General features: G+C 34.9%; 1 protein-coding gene across 1 annotated transcript in view; it reads right to left on the reverse strand.

Annotated features, from left to right (window-relative positions):
* Window positions 1-1415: 1415 nt before the first annotated feature.
* The window catches only part of LOC132739484 (uncharacterized), a 35548-nt gene continuing 17588 nt past the window's right edge, over window positions 1416-19375 (reverse strand). The window contains exons 12-36 of the mRNA XM_060727200.1: window positions 19105-19200; window positions 18507-18711; window positions 18145-18319; window positions 17704-17878; window positions 17104-17154; window positions 16217-16408; window positions 15157-15354; window positions 14610-14771; window positions 13336-14063; window positions 12892-13069; window positions 12276-12368; window positions 11675-11826; window positions 10051-10606; window positions 9614-9763; window positions 8895-9041; window positions 8144-8364; window positions 7145-7286; window positions 6387-6625; window positions 5722-5971; window positions 4283-4414; window positions 3572-3734; window positions 3099-3279; window positions 2463-2565; window positions 2084-2163; window positions 1416-1731 (exon numbers count right to left, since the gene is read on the reverse strand). Coding sequence (XP_060583183.1) covers window positions 1669-1731; window positions 2084-2163; window positions 2463-2565; window positions 3099-3279; window positions 3572-3734; window positions 4283-4414; window positions 5722-5971; window positions 6387-6625; window positions 7145-7286; window positions 8144-8364; window positions 8895-9041; window positions 9614-9763; window positions 10051-10606; window positions 11675-11826; window positions 12276-12368; window positions 12892-13069; window positions 13336-14063; window positions 14610-14771; window positions 15157-15354; window positions 16217-16408; window positions 17104-17154; window positions 17704-17878; window positions 18145-18319; window positions 18507-18711; window positions 19105-19200 — 4832 coding nt within the window. The 3' untranslated portion in view covers window positions 1416-1668. The remainder of the gene's footprint in view (window positions 1732-2083; window positions 2164-2462; window positions 2566-3098; window positions 3280-3571; window positions 3735-4282; window positions 4415-5721; window positions 5972-6386; window positions 6626-7144; window positions 7287-8143; window positions 8365-8894; window positions 9042-9613; window positions 9764-10050; window positions 10607-11674; window positions 11827-12275; window positions 12369-12891; window positions 13070-13335; window positions 14064-14609; window positions 14772-15156; window positions 15355-16216; window positions 16409-17103; window positions 17155-17703; window positions 17879-18144; window positions 18320-18506; window positions 18712-19104; window positions 19201-19375) is intronic.

Here is a 19375-nt window from a genome sequence, read left to right on the forward strand (position 1 = left end):
AAATTGGCATTTATTAAAAATGCCAGAAAATATGTTTTTTATATCAGTTGCGAATCTTACTAATACAAGTTAACTTTTTCAGACAACATAATGTTTATAAACTTAGATTAAACAGAAGCGATGCCACTATATTTCAGAAGAAAATCATGATACTGAAATAAGCCCCTTATTTAAATATATGCATTAATTATGTAATAAGTGTTGCTACTTGTCTCTCAGTACATATGATATATAACAGGAGTATTGTAATACTATAGGATTAATTACTTGTGTTTTTTTTTCTTGTCGTTCAGCTTATTCTAGGAGAACTTCTAGTGTATGTTTATAATAAAACCTGTATATTAAACAAAATGTCTCTATAGGTGATATGTACGGAATCTGTCCTAATAAGCCATGGTCAACATCATTTAAATACTAACTACTCAATGGGCTTCTTAGAGATAATTACAAATATTAGATAAGTTATTGCTTATAGGTGTACTTGTAAAAATTCAGCACGATATCATTTATCTTGATTACACAGAATAAATTATAAGACTACCTGCTAAAATTATGCGGTCCATTTGTTCCAACGTTGTAATTACGTTATGCGACTCCATGTTACTGTTCCTTCTTTACAAAGTATAACCTTTGTGACGTATACACTTTTAATGCATTTTTGGCGTTACGTGGACCGCATACACACACCTCAGGACTGTATAAATATTTAATTATTTTATGTATAGATACTAACTTAAAATAATGTTACTTACTTTTACTTCAATTTAATGAAGATACGCCTGCGCAAAATTATTTTACACTCGGACGTTATAATTTTTGTTATAACCATAGTGGGAGGGACAGCCGTCGTACATGTAGAGGTTTCTGTGGCCGAGTGGTAAACGTTGCTTGCTACAGAATCACTAGCCCATATTGCAGTTTGGTTTGAATCACAGATATACATTCTCTTTTAAGCTCCGTGGTTTGAATACAGCTTATTTTGTCATCTTGTCGTCCTGTCTCTAGCGCGGCACGCTAAACGGTGCGTTGTCGTGCGGCGTGTTGTCGCAATGTCACATTGTCGCTCGGTTCAAATTGAAGGATTGGTTTATAAGCTAAGCGAAAGGGCGACATCGCGCCGCACGACAACGCGCCGTTTGGAATGCCGCGCTAGAGACAGGACGACAAGACGACAGCGCGCCGTTTCGCGCTTTGTCGCTAGCGACAAGACGAATGTCTGATAACGCGCCGTTTGGCGATTTGTCCCGTTGTCGCTAGCGCCAACTAGACGCACAAAAGCGTACCAAATTAGCCACCATACGAACATGCGCCTGAGTATTTCCTCCGCCAGTTTGTCATGAACTTAACTGTCGGTCTGAATCCAAACCCAACAAAACAAACATTTTTTGCTACTTCGGGGAAGACAATTAACAAAATTAAAATTTTCATTTGATTTTATTGAAAATTATACATACATTATTTACATACTTATAGTTTTCACTGATGTTGTATTTGAAGAAAAATGAAAATAACTTTACAATATAAATAAATAAAACAAGCGACGTTAGCGAGCTTCAGACAATTTGCTGAAGATTTAAACAAGTCTTTAGTAATGTTAACGCTTAAATATACTACGCATGCGCAATGAGAACATTGTGTGCTATTCAAAGCCACTTGAAGATTCTAAAACTATAGAACAATTCTGTCCCTCAACTCCTCAATGGCCGGGGTCAAGCACTTATATACACTCAGCTGAAATAAAAGAGATTGAAACTCATTGTAAGTTAATACATAAAATTTAAGAAATAAGTACAGAGGGTGGTCTTAATTCCGATGTGGTCTTTATTAGGGATTGTACTGTATTGAATTACTGAAACTGTTTTCATCTTTCGCGCATATTTACTGAATTCTTCAAGACCTTATTTAATTAAAACATGACTTTACCGAAAGCTTTTCACGAGATACAATTTTTACATATATAATATACATCTCAGTTTGAAATACCTTTAACCTTTGATTTTTTGTATAATAAAAATAGTGAAAAATGATATTTACAAAGAATTAAGTGTTATTTTAAAGAACTATATTTTTCATTTATACGTACGTCATCAATTTCACCATGGAAACTGGCAAAACCTTGACAGGAACCGACCAATAATCCGGCCTGTCTTCTTTCCACGTTCCCTGATAATAAAACATTGGTTTATAATATTACAAATATATCATTCTTTGTATTAACTTATTTTATACATATACCTCTTTTGTTTTGAATTTTTATTCAGTCTTCAACCTTTTCAAAATAAGCAAAGGTTCCTGTTGGTAAGTAATTTTTAACATTTTTATAATAAATGAATGTAAACTTCCTGTATCCACAAGAAATTATTTGCTGAATTAACAACTAGTTTTAATCAGGCTATTTGAAAATTTGAAAGATCCTGCTTTAATTTACAAAAAAAAAGAAGAAATAAAAATCCAATGTTTACCTTGTAGACTGACTGAGGCCTTATGAAGACCCTTCCAGTTCTCTACGACGCCTGTTAACTCTCTACCATCATAAATTAATGTGACGTCATTCCAACCTTCAACCTAAAAAAACAACATTTGTTAGATACTATGTTCTAATTTGAAAATGTTCATTGAAAGTTGATCTTGTCAATCATATTTTTATTTGATAATATATCATGACATAAATATTTGTAAATGCGTGAAAGAAATAATCTAACCAATTTTCTATTCAAATAATAACAAATAATAACTATCTAGATAAAGCCATGATTTCTTTCTCATGTAAACAAGTTTAAATAAATTGTGATAACTCTTTATATGTAATACGAGATATTTTCATTGATAAGCACATTCGTGATTGTCTTATAAAAGAAAAATAAAACCGGAAACTGACAACCGGAAGTTGAGATTCAGAAATTAAAATAAAGATATTGAAACGTACGGCAGGTACGAAATAAAACAATAAAACCGGAAACTGACAACCGGAAGTTGAGATTCGTAAACTAAAATAATGATATTAAAACGTACGGCAGGTACGAAATAAAATAATAAAACCGGAAACTGACAACCGGAAGCTGAGATTCCGAAACTAAAATAAGGATATTGAAACGTACAGCAGGCACGGAAATAACTGCAGGATCCTGGTTATATGTCTTTAATGCAAACTGGACATCTCCTTGATTAGCTACTACCATTATAGAAGGTCCTTGTCCGTCTTGACCTTGACAGTTGGTAACTAAGGCCTGGTAATTCTGTTTATTTGTAGCTCGCTTTGCACGTGAATTTCGTGTAGACCTGAAAAAGAGTTTTTGTGTTGTTGTTTTTTCAAACCTTTGGTGAACGAAATGGAAAGTTTATTTCCGAAATACTTTAAAAATGAATATCCATCAGATGGACTATATATACTGTACAGACAGAAAAAAGTAACAGTTACATGCAAATTGATTCAAACACACGTGGTCAGGTGATATTGTTTTATAAGAGCCTTTGAAATGGTCTTATTTGCTTTACCTATACAGAATGATTTCTACTCAAACGTACAATAATGACAAACATGTTCATGCACGTAACAATTTTGAATACATACCTGCGTTTTCGCTTGCCTCCAAGACCGTCCATAATATTTTCTGCGCTATCGGCAAACACAGGAAGTAACGGGAAAAGGTTTGAGTTTCCTTGTGCGCTCATTTGTCCACCAGCTCCACGGTTCAGTGCATTCATGTCAAATATTCCACTTCCGGACGATCCGCCTATATTTAAAAAAAACGCATGTCAAAAACATTAGTCTTTATTTCTTTGAAACGTTGAGAAAAACTGTAAATGTTTGATTTGGTTTTACGTCACACCGACACAGTATAGGTTATATGGCGACGTTCCAGCTTTACTGGTGGAGGAAGACCTCAAGTCCCCTTCCATGCATTATTTCAGACACAAACGGGCACCTGAGTAGAACCACCGACAACTGTAAATGTAAAACATAAAAAATTTACTATGAGTAACCCTTACGCTGCCGAGTTGTGTCAGAAAAAAGTTAAAAACAACATTCAAATTTTATACGTGATTATTCTTTAAACGTAACAGTTTTTATGTCGCCTAAACAAATTACTGAACTAAGTCTTGTTCTTCTATACGAGCAAAGAAAACATTAATTTAAGTAACAATCCTGATGTAGATGAGGAAAGAATCAGCTAAATTTGTGAAATGTTCTCAATTAACATTCACTTTGCGCTTAAAATGGTAGTTTTTTTTACCGCATTCAAAACACTGCCTTCACAGTTTAGAAGACCTGTACACTTACTTGTAGATCCACTAGCCGAGAAAGACCCACGTTGCCCTGAGCCACTCGAACCTTGGTTTAAAGTATTAGCGGACATAAATCCTTGAGATCCGCCACCAGCTGATCCGCTCATGCTACTTTGGAATTGACCACCTGGAAAAAAATCAAAGTACTCAAAGTGCTGCTGACTGATGGAAGGCAGTTTAGTATTCTACAGGATTATTTATTAAATTTCACAGATTAATACTCGTCGAACTACTTTCTCAGAGGGGAAAACAGGTCCAGGTAAACTAATACAAAACTACCATAAAATTCAATGCCTGAAAGGGCGGATGGATCCTTATTCAAACCATAATATTCGTTTTACATTCGGTCTACTTTTCACAGGGACTACAACTGCGGCGGATGGCGTATGGTCTGACTAATCAAATGATGCATGTGCGTTAGAAACAAATATGAGTACATGTATAACAAATTTTACTGGCAGAATAAGCAAAAACAGTCAGCAAAATCAATCTCTTATAGACTTTCAAAATATTTATGCTTACACAAACAACATAAATTAATAACAATAATACAATACAGTGATTATGTGTATAATAAATTTGTTAAAGATATAAGAGCATTGAACATATTAATGGGGGCCGAAAAAACACGAAAATTTAGGATACAGTGAAACTTCGACTGAGTTACCCTCCATAGAGCAACCACCTCTTAACAACAGCAGCTTGAATCTTTCAGAAAGTATGACTTCTCAATAGATTTAACCTCTCTAAAGCAGCCCCTTACAGCAACAACTAAAATAATTGCCTTCCAAAGGGTACTGCTATGTAGAGGTTGTACTGTATCAGAATAGTTAGAGCAGCTAATGATGTTCAGTATATGTTTTAGTACGTAATAAACAATTTGAAGATAACTGAGTAAGCTTTGTATCAAACTTTCATAAGACTGATTATCAAATTACCATTGCGCCTCTATTTGCTACATATTGAAAATATGTGGGACTTAATTCTTTCTTTGATTATTGTCTAATTTCTCATCAGGCCCGACACTCCGAGACCAAGCTCTATGTCGAGATATGTTGTTTCTTTTCTTTTCATTTATCTCATATTTTCACTGTAATGCCTCAAATAATCTTAACACCGCCCCTTTTGCATAGGAACTGATTTTTATATCATCAATGGGCCAGCCATTGGGGTACAGTAAGATAATAAAATTTTACGCTAAAAGTTGAGAAGTTGAGATATCCGCCATTATTTTTTCAGCAAAACAACAGCAACAAAAACAACAACAACAAACAGAACAATACCACCGTTATGACCCGGATGTGACGGAACATTAAGATAGTAAAACTTTGATTCATGTCTACGCCATTAATATCCGGGCCATTAACCTCATCCCCCAGGGGCGTTCCCCAAGGGGCGTGGTTACAACTGATGGTAGCATGACAATAGACGTACCTGCTCCGACAAATTGTCCGTTACCGACAGGTTCTACCCTCACTGTTTGTCGGATAATATTTGCGCCTTCAGCACCTCCAAGACCAAGAGATTCCAAACTGACTCCGCCATCCGCGTTAAACTGTACCTCCCCTGCTGGCATTCTTTTAATATTGGTGTCAATCACTCTCTTGACTCCGCCTCCTGATCCGACAACCTTGCCCATCTGTGTGAAATCTCCGCCTGCCATTCCGGTAGCGTCGGTAATTATCTGCAACATTGGTACATGATATATCATAAAATTTGAATGCTGGTCGAGTTATGAAAAAGAAAGGGATTGCTATATTGACATATACATGCATTTGATTTCGATAAAATCCACTTTGCATCTCTAGACACGTGTATTTAAAGATACGATTCCGTGAAGAAACTGATCAAAATTAATGAAGTTTAAAGATCGATTAAAGATTGATGGATTTTGATTGAAACATTTACCAAATTGTTGAAGTATTATTTCATCGCATGTATGCTGTTCTGAAAGGACTTCTCTCTACAAGACGGTGCTACACAGGTGCTTAATCAAAACAATGACTTTCTTTTACGAGGCAATTTAAGCTCTCCTACTGTAATAAAGTTTTAATCTAATTTTAAAGTACAAGTAAAATGCTCTTGGTCATCAAACTAACCCTGCGTCCAACGAATTGACCGGAGCCACCAGACGATGAGCCACCGGAAGCTGCGCCAAATGAACCACCTGCTTGACCGGAAGCGGAAGTTTGCCATGATGATGAACCGGAACCGGATGTACCACCACTTGTAAATCCTCCTGTAGCTTCAAACATCGTTGGATTGATTTCCTGTACTATTTCGTTGATGCGAATTCCGGGTTGTGTGTTAGTTACCCTAACAGCCTTCTCTCCCCTGCCTAATAAACACGACATGGATGTTCAGCATTGTTTGAAAAGTTCTTAACTATGAAAATATTGTCTTCATTAATGAAATATGAAAACCGACAAAGCCTATAAACGAGGAAGTCAGATTAAATAGTTTCGTTAATTTTCTTATTGTAAATTTTCGTTTTAAAGGTTTCATTCGGTATTTCATGCATTGCTTCCGTCATCCGTCGAAAAGTTGCGATTGTTCCGTTTTCAGGAAACCTCGTCAATTATCATTGAGTTACATTTAAAAAGGTGGCTTAAACAAATTAACTGATAGGTATAGAAATCTATATATCCTTTAATTATATTTGATGTGATTTGATATTTTCCTTGTAGTTTATAACCGGGCAAGTCAAAGACTTTGACTTCCCCGTATAAATTTATCTTTTTTTTTATTTTATTGGTCCCCTGTAGCATGGCACGACAATTAGATTAGATCTTATATAATTGAGTTCACGTTCTGAAACATTATTTTCATTATTAATTAAAACACTGTTGTTACGTACCAATGACGGTAGCACCAGAGACAAATTCACTATGAGCAGGAACGCTTATACCAACAATACGGCCTTCATCTTGTTTCCTAACACCACGTGCTTCCGCTCCACGTGGAGCTGATCTATCAGGTATACTTGGTCCTGCCTCACCCTGTATAGAAAGATACATGGTATAGTTATTACGCGGGCTGTGAGTTGAATTGAAGTCCTTAACAAAATTTTTGAGGCTTTGCGACCGGTATTTTTAAGCATTTATTAATATTTTATATCTTATCGATGTTTTATGATTGTGAGTAATAAATGTAAATATTGAACAATACAAATAATTAGCAAATAAGACAGTACAATACATAAGAGCAATTGGTGATCACGAGCCCATTAAGCAGTTGTATTGCGGTTGTTCCGTACATTTCGCGTATACTTTGTAGCATGTTGTAGCTACTGTATAGCAGGAGACACAAAATTATCAACAGGCCTAAAAGTTGTTTTTTTTGTTTACGTTCCAAGGGCCATAACTCAGTCAAAATTCATTTAACTGGAAAAACTCATTAATTATACGCAAGTAAATGAGGTATCATCAAATTGCATTATTAGTAAAAGAGAATTTGTGTAGACAAAACTTTAAAAAGGTCTTTAACATTGAGAAAAATCATAGAACTGGCAAATGCCGACGATATGCACATCTAGACTTGGTACTGGTTATTTCCGTGAAGTTTTGATGAAATTGCACCAGTGGTTTTTGAGGTGTGGTCCGAACAAGTTTTGTGATGAACGGACGGACAGACAGAGAAGTTATCTCTGTATGTCGCCGCTACTTTGTAGAGGGCGACACAAAAAGTTCGAGTATATAAAGTATGCCTGACTTCAGTGCCTACTATCTCGACTACAACAAATGAATGTAATAGCATAACATTTTCATAAGATTAAACTATAATAACTCTCTTTTTCCACTAGTTAGTTCCACTTGTAAATAATGCATCACATTCTAAAAAATTAACTTGGACTCACAGCAACTGTTTGTTTAACAATGGAAACAACTGTGCCAGAATTAGACGTAGATGGACGAGATCTTCCGGATGTAAATCGTGTTTCAAACTGTCCCGATCCCTGTATGGTACTCTGTCCGCCCACCTGTCCGCCCATCTGTCCGCCCACCTGTCCGCCAACCTGTCCTAGGTCGCCACGTCGACTTGAAGTCTCTTGAACTAACACGCTACCAGATTGTTGACCTACATTTCGTATTATATGTTCAGTAACACTTACGGATATTCATTTGCAAAACTAATACATAATTATTATATTCTGAAACAGTTTTTCATATAAAACATATGTAGTTGTACACAGTGTTTTATAGACTATAGAACTATTTCTAAAGAACTTTTTTTATAGAATTTATAACAGTAAAATTATATGGGTTCGATAATGTTATTGTCGTTTAACATAGAATGACTCTATTATTCAACACATGTTTAATATAAATATTGTTAGTAAACAGAAAGAAACGTGCTGCAACAAATCATTTCACCTCTAACATAAGAAGCACTTTAATAGTAAGAAATATAATTGTGGATTTTCCATTCATTTTTAAGATATTTATCTTATAGATTTTGGAAATATTCTTTATGTCGTTATAAAAACTCAAATAGTAATAATTGCAGCGTATATAATTCTTTATACCATTAAATTAAATTGAGGTGACATAAACTTTGAAAACAAATATACTGTTTTGAAAAAAGATATATTTATTTAAAATCTCTACCTCCACCTGATCCCGCCCCTCCAAATGCTCCGCCTACAACACGCCCACCTGTGATCGTTTCTGTGATCAATGGCTGTTGTCTTTCTTGTCTAACCTGTATAGTTCTCTTTGAATTCGTGTTGCCACCAGCATTATTACCCATACCACCTTAAAATAATTAATAAACTTATAAACTACTGGCCCCGTGTTCACTAAGAAAAAAACCGGATCAGGATCAAATGTTCATTGTCTATTTTCATTGTTTTATAGAACTAAAATTGATTGAATTATGTTAGAATTAATGGTACATATTCAAAATGTAAAAGATTGCTGATTTTCAAATCAAGCAACATATTTTCGAATAAAATCAACGAAAAACAAAACAAATAGAAACATATTTGGAACAAAATAAGAATCAATTTTAGGATCAAGATCAAAATTTGGATCCACCGTAAAACGCCCGTATTTTGCAAAAATAACAATGAATTTATTCTAAATGTTAATAAATATGGTATTTTCAGTCCAGTTTTCTCAAGTTAAAACTAAATATTTAATCTATGAAGATCAGCAATGAAGAATATTCGAGTTTTTACATTTGATCTTTGTAAACACGGGGCCTGTCTATTTAAGAAAATGTGGCACATTTTAGCATTTCTTGGTAAAGAATGATATGATTATTTCATGTTTATCATTTTTGTAAAATAATCTGAATGAGTAAATATGATGTTTAAGATTTATACCTGTGATTACGGCAGCCTGTCCACCGGAAGTAACAAAAGTACCGGAAGTGTTAATAGAGCCTCGATCTGATGATTTACCCATTTCCTGCATCTGTTTCAAAATGGCGTTAAGTTTAGCCATATCAAGCTCTTGACCTGCTGCTGTTCCACCTAGTTTAAAGAAATAATTATAACCGAATGACGTTTCCGTTTAATTTCCAGGATTAAGCATACCGTATACTATTTTGAATAACCTTTCATTTTTTGGACAGCTAATTGTGGCTTAGTTTCTAAACAATAACAATATAATAACTAAACATATATTTTTAAGCAGTGATTAATTGTGATAAGTATAAGGCAAAACGGATAGGACAAAATACTTTGTTAATCGTGAAACTGACTGCATATAATATTAGTATGTTAAGTCAATAATTTTACTATGTCAATGATTTTCATACCGGTGGATGTCCATTGCCAAGAAGAACTTCCTCCCTGTCCACTTGCCATTTTCAATTGTGCAAGCATAGCTTCTATAGCTTTCAAGTTTTCTGCCTGTTGTCCAGTAGAGATTTTACCACTGACACTTCCACCGGAAGCGCTCCATTTTCCGGATGAACTGCCACCCAATCCCCCTGTCATTTTCAATTGCGCCAGTAGAGATTCTATAGCTTTTATGTTTGCAGCCTGAGATCCTTCATTAATGCCACCACTTGCACTTCCACCGGAAGTACCCCACTGCCAAGAAGAACTTCCACCTTGTGCTTGTTTTGATCCTTGTTGTATTTGGGCAAGTAAAGCTTCTATTGCCTTCATGTTAGCATTTTGAAACGCTCCCTGATTACCACTTCCTGCGCTTCCGCCGGAAACATTCCATTTCCATGACGCATTTCCGGTTTGTCCACCGCTAAGCTTCAGTTGATTCAGAAGAGATTCAATTGCTTGCCTGTTAGCTTCTATGGAGCCGCTCTTAGATCCACCGACTGTACTCCATTGCCATGTACCGGAAGTTGTATTCTTATAACAAAATATTGCAATGAATTTAACTATGAATTTTAATCGTAATAAGAAAGATTAATATATATTCTAAGTTGATTGACAGTTCGATTTCCAGAATAATTAAATGTAATTTCAAAACTTAAGAAGATGTCTTTTCTAACAAAACTGTTTTAATTGTTTATATCATTATCATTACTTCATCTTTTTATGTTGTTGTCCTAATCATTTATCGCAACGAACTGTTGTTGGTACAATTTAATTTTAAAAAGCATGACAACTTAAATAGCTTATATTACTACAAATAAAATGTTAATAGCCATAGTTTGATCTAAAAAAATGACAAAATGATTAATTCTAAGGAGTACAGATGAAAATAAATAACAAAAGACCAGAAAACGTATGTTTTTGTGCTTCATCTTATCAAAAATGTTGCCATTTTCTAATACTGTAAATGTTATACAGAGCTAGTAGTAAGTTGAATGAAGATCTTGAAAGTATACACTGTATTTTACAATAAAGGCAGATGTTAAAATCATCGTCAGCACTAAAATTTATTATTTATTACATGTTAAGCAACCGTGGGTATCCGACGATGATGTTAAAACAGGCAAACCCTTATGTGTCATTTTATACGACTCTTATATAATATATGTACACATATGTATATATATATAGTTTCACTGTTTTTAATGTATGAATCATTTGTTTTCGGAACTTATGGTACGTTGTTGCCTTGGTTTTATTCCAAATCATATTATATTTGTAACTTCAGCTTTTCATTGACATTATCTCAGGTGCGTCAAATATTACCAGTCGTGAAAAGTGTGTTTATTTGAGTTTATTTATATCCCATATGGGCGGGTCCCCCAGAAGAGTATTAGTCATTTTAGATTTTGAAGGAAAGTGCAATATCAGAAAGATACCCCAATTACAGAAGCTTCTCCTGGTTCTTTAACGTGCCAAGTGTTAAAGCACTCATACACGGGACCTCGATTTAAAGCCTCATCCGAAAGATTGATTAGTAATTTTAGTTGGCCAGCCCGGGATTCGAACCCATGATAGTCAATAATCGTATTAATATATTACCTGTATTCTCGCCAACTCTCGCACAATATCATTCCATGTCATCCCTCCCATACCTGTTACTGCCTGTGACATATTGAAAGACGCACCAGAGCCCGTAATAGGCACCTTGGAACCAGCAGCTTCCCATTGCCACGAGCCGATCGATCCCCCGCCTGGAACCAGACGAAAACAAACGGTGAAACGTGAGAATTAAAAACCTTTGGGACTCTTTGATAGAACCAAAAATTGTTAAATTGTTTAAATATTTTGGAAAGTTACAGCATGATATGCTAGAACATGATTGGCTGATATAAATCACATGTTTACAAATGACCAATGGTTGAGCTCCTTTCTAGACTAATCTAAGATGTAAAGTTTGTAAATTTTTTTTTTACACCAATACAGGGCCTTAAAGCCGTTTATTTTTATGAACAAAACCTTATTTGGATTATAATTTATTAAAACAACTCAACTGATTTTTTAAAAAAAATATGCTTGTTTTACATTTATGATACACGTTGGCGGCTTGATTTCTGACTAAAGACTTTGTGTGACCCCCATGTATATATAAACTAGTTACTCGGATAGATTAGCTTAATTAACAAGTAAATATTAAACTCACTGCTTCCTCCCGACATCTCGTTCACGATCTGAACGTCAGCAGACGACGTACTGCCTCCAGGGGTGTGAGCCGCAACAAGTCTCTCCCACTGGCCTATAAAATTTATGTGAAATCTTTTCATTGCAGAAATTTGCTCAAATATAGGAAATTCCTACTTTACTCACACAGTATATGGTTATAATTTAAGAAAATGCACAATTTATGTTATGACAAGCAGCATTCCCTATAACTGGTCAAGTTATTTTGGTTCTTACTTAAAAAAACGCCAGTCTGTTTATACAGTGTTTACCCATATAATGTGTAGTCTTTGAAACGTAACATATCTCCTCTGTTTGTACATGTACTCAAAAGTTACTTGTTTTATTTTTCTGTTTGTTTTCTTTTTCATTTAAGAAAAGATGTATAGCATAATATCTTCAAGTATAAAATTTAAGCATCAACCAACCGACTCAATGTTGATATAAAGTATTGTTTTTACTTGTTCATTAATGATACTTTAAAGATCTTCATTGCTGTTCTCTAAAAATTAAATGTTGACCTCATGGCAAGTTCTATTACATCACATACTAACTTTTATTATATAATGATGAATTCAATGCTACAAAATGTAACCTACCAGTGACCTTATTCCACCTCCATTCAGACGCCGCGTCCGTTCCGCCAATATTTAGTACATTTTCATTCGTGCCGGTCATTGTACCTGTTCCTATGTCCCTACCGGAAGAGCCTCCTGTGACCTTGACCCATTGACCGGAAATACCGTCCCATCTCCATTCCCCTGTTCCGGGTTTTGGCTGCAAACGAAAAATTGACTTATGTATACATAACGTGATGATAAACTACATAATTATTATGATATGTAAGAATCTTATAATACTACTAATAAAAAATCATAACTGCTTATTGGACATTATGTTAATAGTAAAAGTTTCAACAAAAATATACTGACTTTTATGGACATGTATTTTTAGATTTGTCTAGAACAAAATAATATTTTAATTATTATCAGAACTATGATATGGATTTCTTTCCTTTTCCCCCCTTCCTGATAAAAACTTACCACATTTTCACCATTAACGTTTATTGTATCAACAACAGTTGTTCCACTGCCGGTTGAACTGCCGCTTCCGCTTGTATGACCTTCACCTTTAAGTTGCGCGATAATAAAATCCCAGTTGATAAGTCCCCTCATTCCCCTCAGCTGTTGTAAAATTCCCTTCAAACCAGCAGACGACTTTTCGTTCAGATTAACGCCGTTTAACATATCCGGTGTCATTCGGTTTAGCACCGCCTGGAACGCGGCATACGCTTCCGGTGTACCCAGAATTCTCACTACCTGCAACGAATTGGAAGTTCCGGGTTTGAAGCCAAGAGTTCCGAGGAAAATGTAGAATGTTCGCGATTGTCCAAATTCTCGTAGAAGCTGTCGCCAGTCGTCGAGCGTTCTTACTTTCCTGAGTTGGTTCCATAGTCTCCAATCCATATCAGTCATGTGATAGTCACTGATCAGGTTCATGTTAACATCGAAATCTATTCCTAGATCTACAGGCAAGCCACCGTAGTCGATAAATTTGTTACTATAATCAAACCTGAACTTAAACTTTATCACAAGCTTGTTACCCCAGTCAGTTCCGGCAAAACGCCATAGGTTCATTTCACTATGTCCATTAAAGTAGGCTGTACCGAGATCTGTTAGCTGCATGTTGGTTAAGCCGACATTAATACGGTGCAATGATTGGTCATGTAGATTTTGATCGAACGGGAAGAAGGCTGATGGCTGACATAAAACTGTAAAATTCAAATTTTAAAATAGTTAGACATAAGAAATCAAAAGATTTTTGTACCCTCAATAACTAAAATGTGTATGAACCGTAAAGTGAAAATTTTATTTTCTTCATTTTCTTTTAAACGCGACGATTATTAATAAAACGAAATCCTAATGACAATTTACTGAACTGTAACACAGGCCTTTTTGCATGTAAACATGCGAGATTGATTGTTTCTTTTCATAAAAAACGTCATATAAAGTTATAATATACTCAACAGTTAAATATAAACGACTTTCATTAATTACAAATGAGCCGCGTCACGACAAAACCAACATAATGGGTTTGCGACCAGCATGGATCCAGACCAGCCTGCGCATCCGCGCAGTCTGATCAGGATCCATGCTGTTCGCTATCAGGTTCTCTACATGTAAAAGAGTTGGTAAGCGAACAGCATGGATACTGATCAGACTGCGCCGGTGCGCAGGCTGATCTGCATCAATGCTGGTCGCAAACGCATTAAGTTGGTTTTGTCGTGACGCGGCTCAAATTAACATTTTTCACCTACCATCAGGTGTGGTAGGAAGGAGACCGGACAAGCCGAAATCACACGCGCATTTGTCTTCAAAGAAAATAGTTCCAGCCGGACAGGGACGGACTATTTCTCCGCGTCCGTATACGATCTCAATGTAGTAACGTTTGTCCCAGTGAGGTTTCTTGTCACACATTGCTGCAAATTAAAATGAGAAAATACAAGACGTGTCTAGGAAAATGATATAGTGAGCATATGACGAGCTTTCTCACAATCCAGGAAACACTTATATACTATTCTGTAAAAAAGGACAGCGAATGTTACATTCATCTTTACATACTTTTATAATAACATATAAGATGTCGATATTTTCTTTTATCTGGTCATTTTTTTCAATTTAACTTTTACATCAAAATTAATTAATCACATTTCGAATTGTATATTGTTAATAATTAAGTGTTTTCATAATGGCCTTGTTATTGGGCTTTAGACTTTTATATCAGCCTGAGGCCAAAGGCACCATCACCATTCATTATATAAAAAAAACATTTTGATAATTATGGATAGAGTAATTATTCCCTACGTTTGACAGCGATTCCTCCACTAGGCGGACACTCTTCTTTGCACGTCCTACTCTCCAGACAGCCCATCCCCTCAACATAGGCACTGCCCCTGGGACAACAATGTCCAACGCTGAATCCATCAATACATTTCCAGTATGCCCGACATCCATATTCCTTCATACCATAGGTAAAACCAGGCGTAGATTGCCTACATGGATCTATATAAAATAAATTAGTATTTTTAGCTTAAAAATATCAAGTTCGTTCCACTTATGGTTCACGTTGCGATATATGGAAATTGTCTTCTTTTCAAGGATGAGTTACATGACTGTATAAAACAATAGCTTTACTCTGAATAACCTGAGAAGTAATAATATTTTAGTTAATAATAATGTGGTGGTGGCGTTGGTAGTTTAACCTCCGGATCCCGGCAATAATAAGCCACATTGAATTTACCAGAGCACTGCATCGTTTCTGGATAGGTTGTCAAGCAGTTTGATGGTACTAGTTGGCTTCATTTTTGCAAGGAATTGAAACTTCTGTACATGCAAGAGCAGGGGCACAGTGCAATCACCACGAAAGAGACATGCACCGTCCGGTATTGAACCAGGGTTGCCAGCTATAGCCATTGTTTGCAATGATTTAACGTTTTAGCTTTTCAATCTGTCTAAAGGAAAATATTTTGTAAATCGAGAAAATCATTAATTGGGAAGTTCTTGTAGATTAGTGAAGGCAAAAAAAGTTACAAAAAGACAAGAAGAAAAAATTCATAGAATGTATATATTATATCATTTCAAATGAACATATATCCGTTTTGTCTGTTATTTTATCTCAAGTTCGATTCTGCGAACGTAATGTCAAAACAGGTAAATAAATTAAGGTACATGTGTTTATTATCAAAAAATTACTAGATTGCTTGATCATTTTAAAGGTAGTTTTAATGTACATGTACATTAAATTTTGTATCTGATCTTATAAAATACCGGTATAATTACTGTCAGTTCAAAAATCTACATGTATCTATTATAAATACTTCAAATAAACATTTATATGTTAGTAGAAATTAACAAATTAACTAACCTGCAGTGCACATTACAAGGAACGATGGTCTGCACGTGATGGCATCAGCGTCCCAGAACTGACCGAACGGGCACGAGCGCACGAGCGACATGATAGTGTCACCTTGTTTCCAGCACTGAACAAACTTTGTGCAATCTCCGGGATATGGGTTGAATCCAACACCCTGGTCAATAAGGCAGCCGTCGCATAAACCTTAGGAAAAGAAAGAGAATGCCGTGATGGAAATAAATGAAACGCATCTACAACTATTTCGCATAATTTTATTTCAGATAATGAAATTTAAGAAATAGTTATAAATATAAAGGTTTCTAATCACCCCTTTGGTTATACAATATTCCACGTATTCATAAAAAATACTTTCAGAATTAAGAAAACTTGGGTAAGTAGAATTTTTACTAATTCGTCAATGTTGTTATTTTATATTTCATATCATTATAAATACTGTGATATAATGTATCACATTCACGAGCCGATTTTGCGACTTCGTAAAAATGGTATTGCACGACCGTGTATATATTTTGATGTGACGTCATTGGCGTTATACAAACATAGTGTAAAGACGCGCCAAATGTAAGCGTTACACTAAAGACTAGTCAATGAAAAAATGATTCTTCTGCACTTTAAACAGTTTTTATTTTGGGTATGTAATAAATTGAATACTATATTCGTACAGGTTAATTACTGAATTTATTGAATAAAGTAATATCTTGCTCGCACAGGGCTCACATAATATAATTCGATTCAACACGTTCAATAAATTCAGTATTGAACATGCACTAATTCAATATCCACTACATATTATATTGGATTTATATCTGTTATTTTAAGGAACAATATTGAATTATTTTAAAGTGTTTTGATAATGATTAGAATAATTATGTCTATACCTGGACTAGGTGTTGTTGTCTGTATCGTTGTTGTTTCTGGTTTCCTTAACACTGAAAATTGACATTACAAGTTTATATATAACAGAATAAAACCATCTTCTTATTTTGTACTTTATTTATACCATTATCTTAGAAAGAAACAGAATTGATATACAGTGTATTTATATAGTTTATTACCTATCACCATTTTGTAATGTTGATTTTCAATAAGCTAAGCTAAAACAATATTCAATAACAATAATATTCTTACTGTTAATGCGATCTGTACCATGTGACTTAGAAATGTGTATTGTTACATAGGTAACGGTAAAAAATTTGTTACGTGGTAAATGTTATAGGCAAACTCCCCGCAGCGGTTACTTACCCTGATCAGTACAGTTAAAGTAGCAAAGCGTGACGTAACCGCTACCAGACGATTTAGTTGTTTGTAACCAAGAGTGCTTTTGCAGTTATGTGCAGAACTTATGTAAATTTTTGAATTCATTTTCTTTAAATTTTAATCAAAAGAACCAATTATACATAACATTATTTATTTATATATTTTTAGTGTTAACAACAAAAATGTAAAAAAAATATCTTCAGATTTAAGATAGTACTTACGTTCGCAGACGACATTTTGCAACCTTGGCAACAGTCCAAAGAATTGATCGAAGTTCCGGGTTCTTAGAGTTAACGCAGGATTTGTTGCCATTTGGGTAAGTTCAGCAAGATTGACCTTGTCTCCAACACCCACCGAAACAACATCCACTCCCAGGCTTTTCAAGCGGCTAGCCTCCTGAAAAGAATTATCAACAGACATGTTCAGTGGTTTTTGAGAAAAAACATACATAGATGAGATTAATGAACATTATGTAGCAACTTAAACCAATGGAATTAATGCTAAATTTAGAATATTTAGATTTTTTGTCACTTATAATTTCCACCTATCATTGTTCGGGCTATATAATCATTAATCTCTAATGGAAAGTACCAGGGTTTAATCGATAGGAATACTTTTTATGCATTGATTATTATTTGAAAACTTTTATCCTATTCATTTACCATGTTTGTTTCCGCCATAGATCGGGAACTTCCGTCAGTTACGAACACCACAACTTTTTCGGCGTTCCTACGGCCTTGGTTTCTAAATATATCTTGAACTGCCCGGAGTCCCGCTGCCGTGTTCATATCTCCACTTGGACGCATCAGACCATGAATCAGTTCTTTCATGTGCATTCTGAAAAACAGAGGAGAGTTATGGTTCGTGCAACTGATATCACACTAAAAAAAAATTTTTGGACATTTCTTAAATCATATGATAGTAGCTGACTATTATATTTACATATTTTCATTGTTTCATTAAGAATTATCAGAAAAATTATTAATGTATCATGTTAATTTACAGCATTTTTGTGCAACATTACCTTGATTTAAATGGAGAAATTCCAATCTCGTCGCCTCTCAAGCGATCTGAAATGACTACACCCACGTGCACGAAATCTGGTCTTATCTCAATTCCATCGAGAAAGTTGGAGACAAAGTGAGTTCCCATCATCCAGCTGTATGGGCTGATATTCTTTTGTCCATCAAGCAGGAAAACGATATCTGCTTCGGTTCGACTCTCAATACCTACAAACAAATACATTTATCGTCTGCATTCATTTAATCATGTCTTTTTTAAATTTATTTTTGTTTGGTTTTACTACGTACTCACACAATTTTGGATTTAAAGATGTGCCCCTCGTTGATGCTTTCGCGATTGGTAATGAAGACGGAGCTTTGATCATAACACATGTTTGGCAAAGGTATTACCCTACATTCGGTGGCATCGTATGAAAATGTTGTCAGAAATCAGCTATCTTTTGAACATCTCCTTGGACTGTTTTTTTTATACTTTTTTATTGAAGGTATATTTCATATTTTCTTGCTTTCTGAAAAACTCAATTTTTCCCTTTCCTTATATCATGTCATATGTCATATTCCACAAATTGAAAAGAAAAACAACAAAACAAACAAACGTACATGGCTCCAGACGAACAGGGAACGGTGTTGTCATCTGTGTTGTTGTTGTAGTTGGTTGAGGTGTTGTTGGCGGGGCCTCTGTCGTGGTCTGGACAACTAAGAGTACAATTCATATAATTCAAATAACCATATGAATAAATCACAATTTAAATATATCAATTTTTAAGAAAGATGCATTGAAATGTTAGTAGAGTTTTATTGAATGCATTTAGTTGAAACATATTTTGTTTAGAAAATTAACAAGCATGTATCATTTCACATCACAATATAT

Source organism: Ruditapes philippinarum, unplaced genomic scaffold, assembly GCF_026571515.1.
Source record: "Ruditapes philippinarum isolate M1 unplaced genomic scaffold, ASM2657151v2 ctg6457_1_1_1_1, whole genome shotgun sequence".
NCBI classification, from domain to species: Eukaryota; Metazoa; Mollusca; class Bivalvia; order Venerida; family Veneridae; genus Ruditapes; species Ruditapes philippinarum.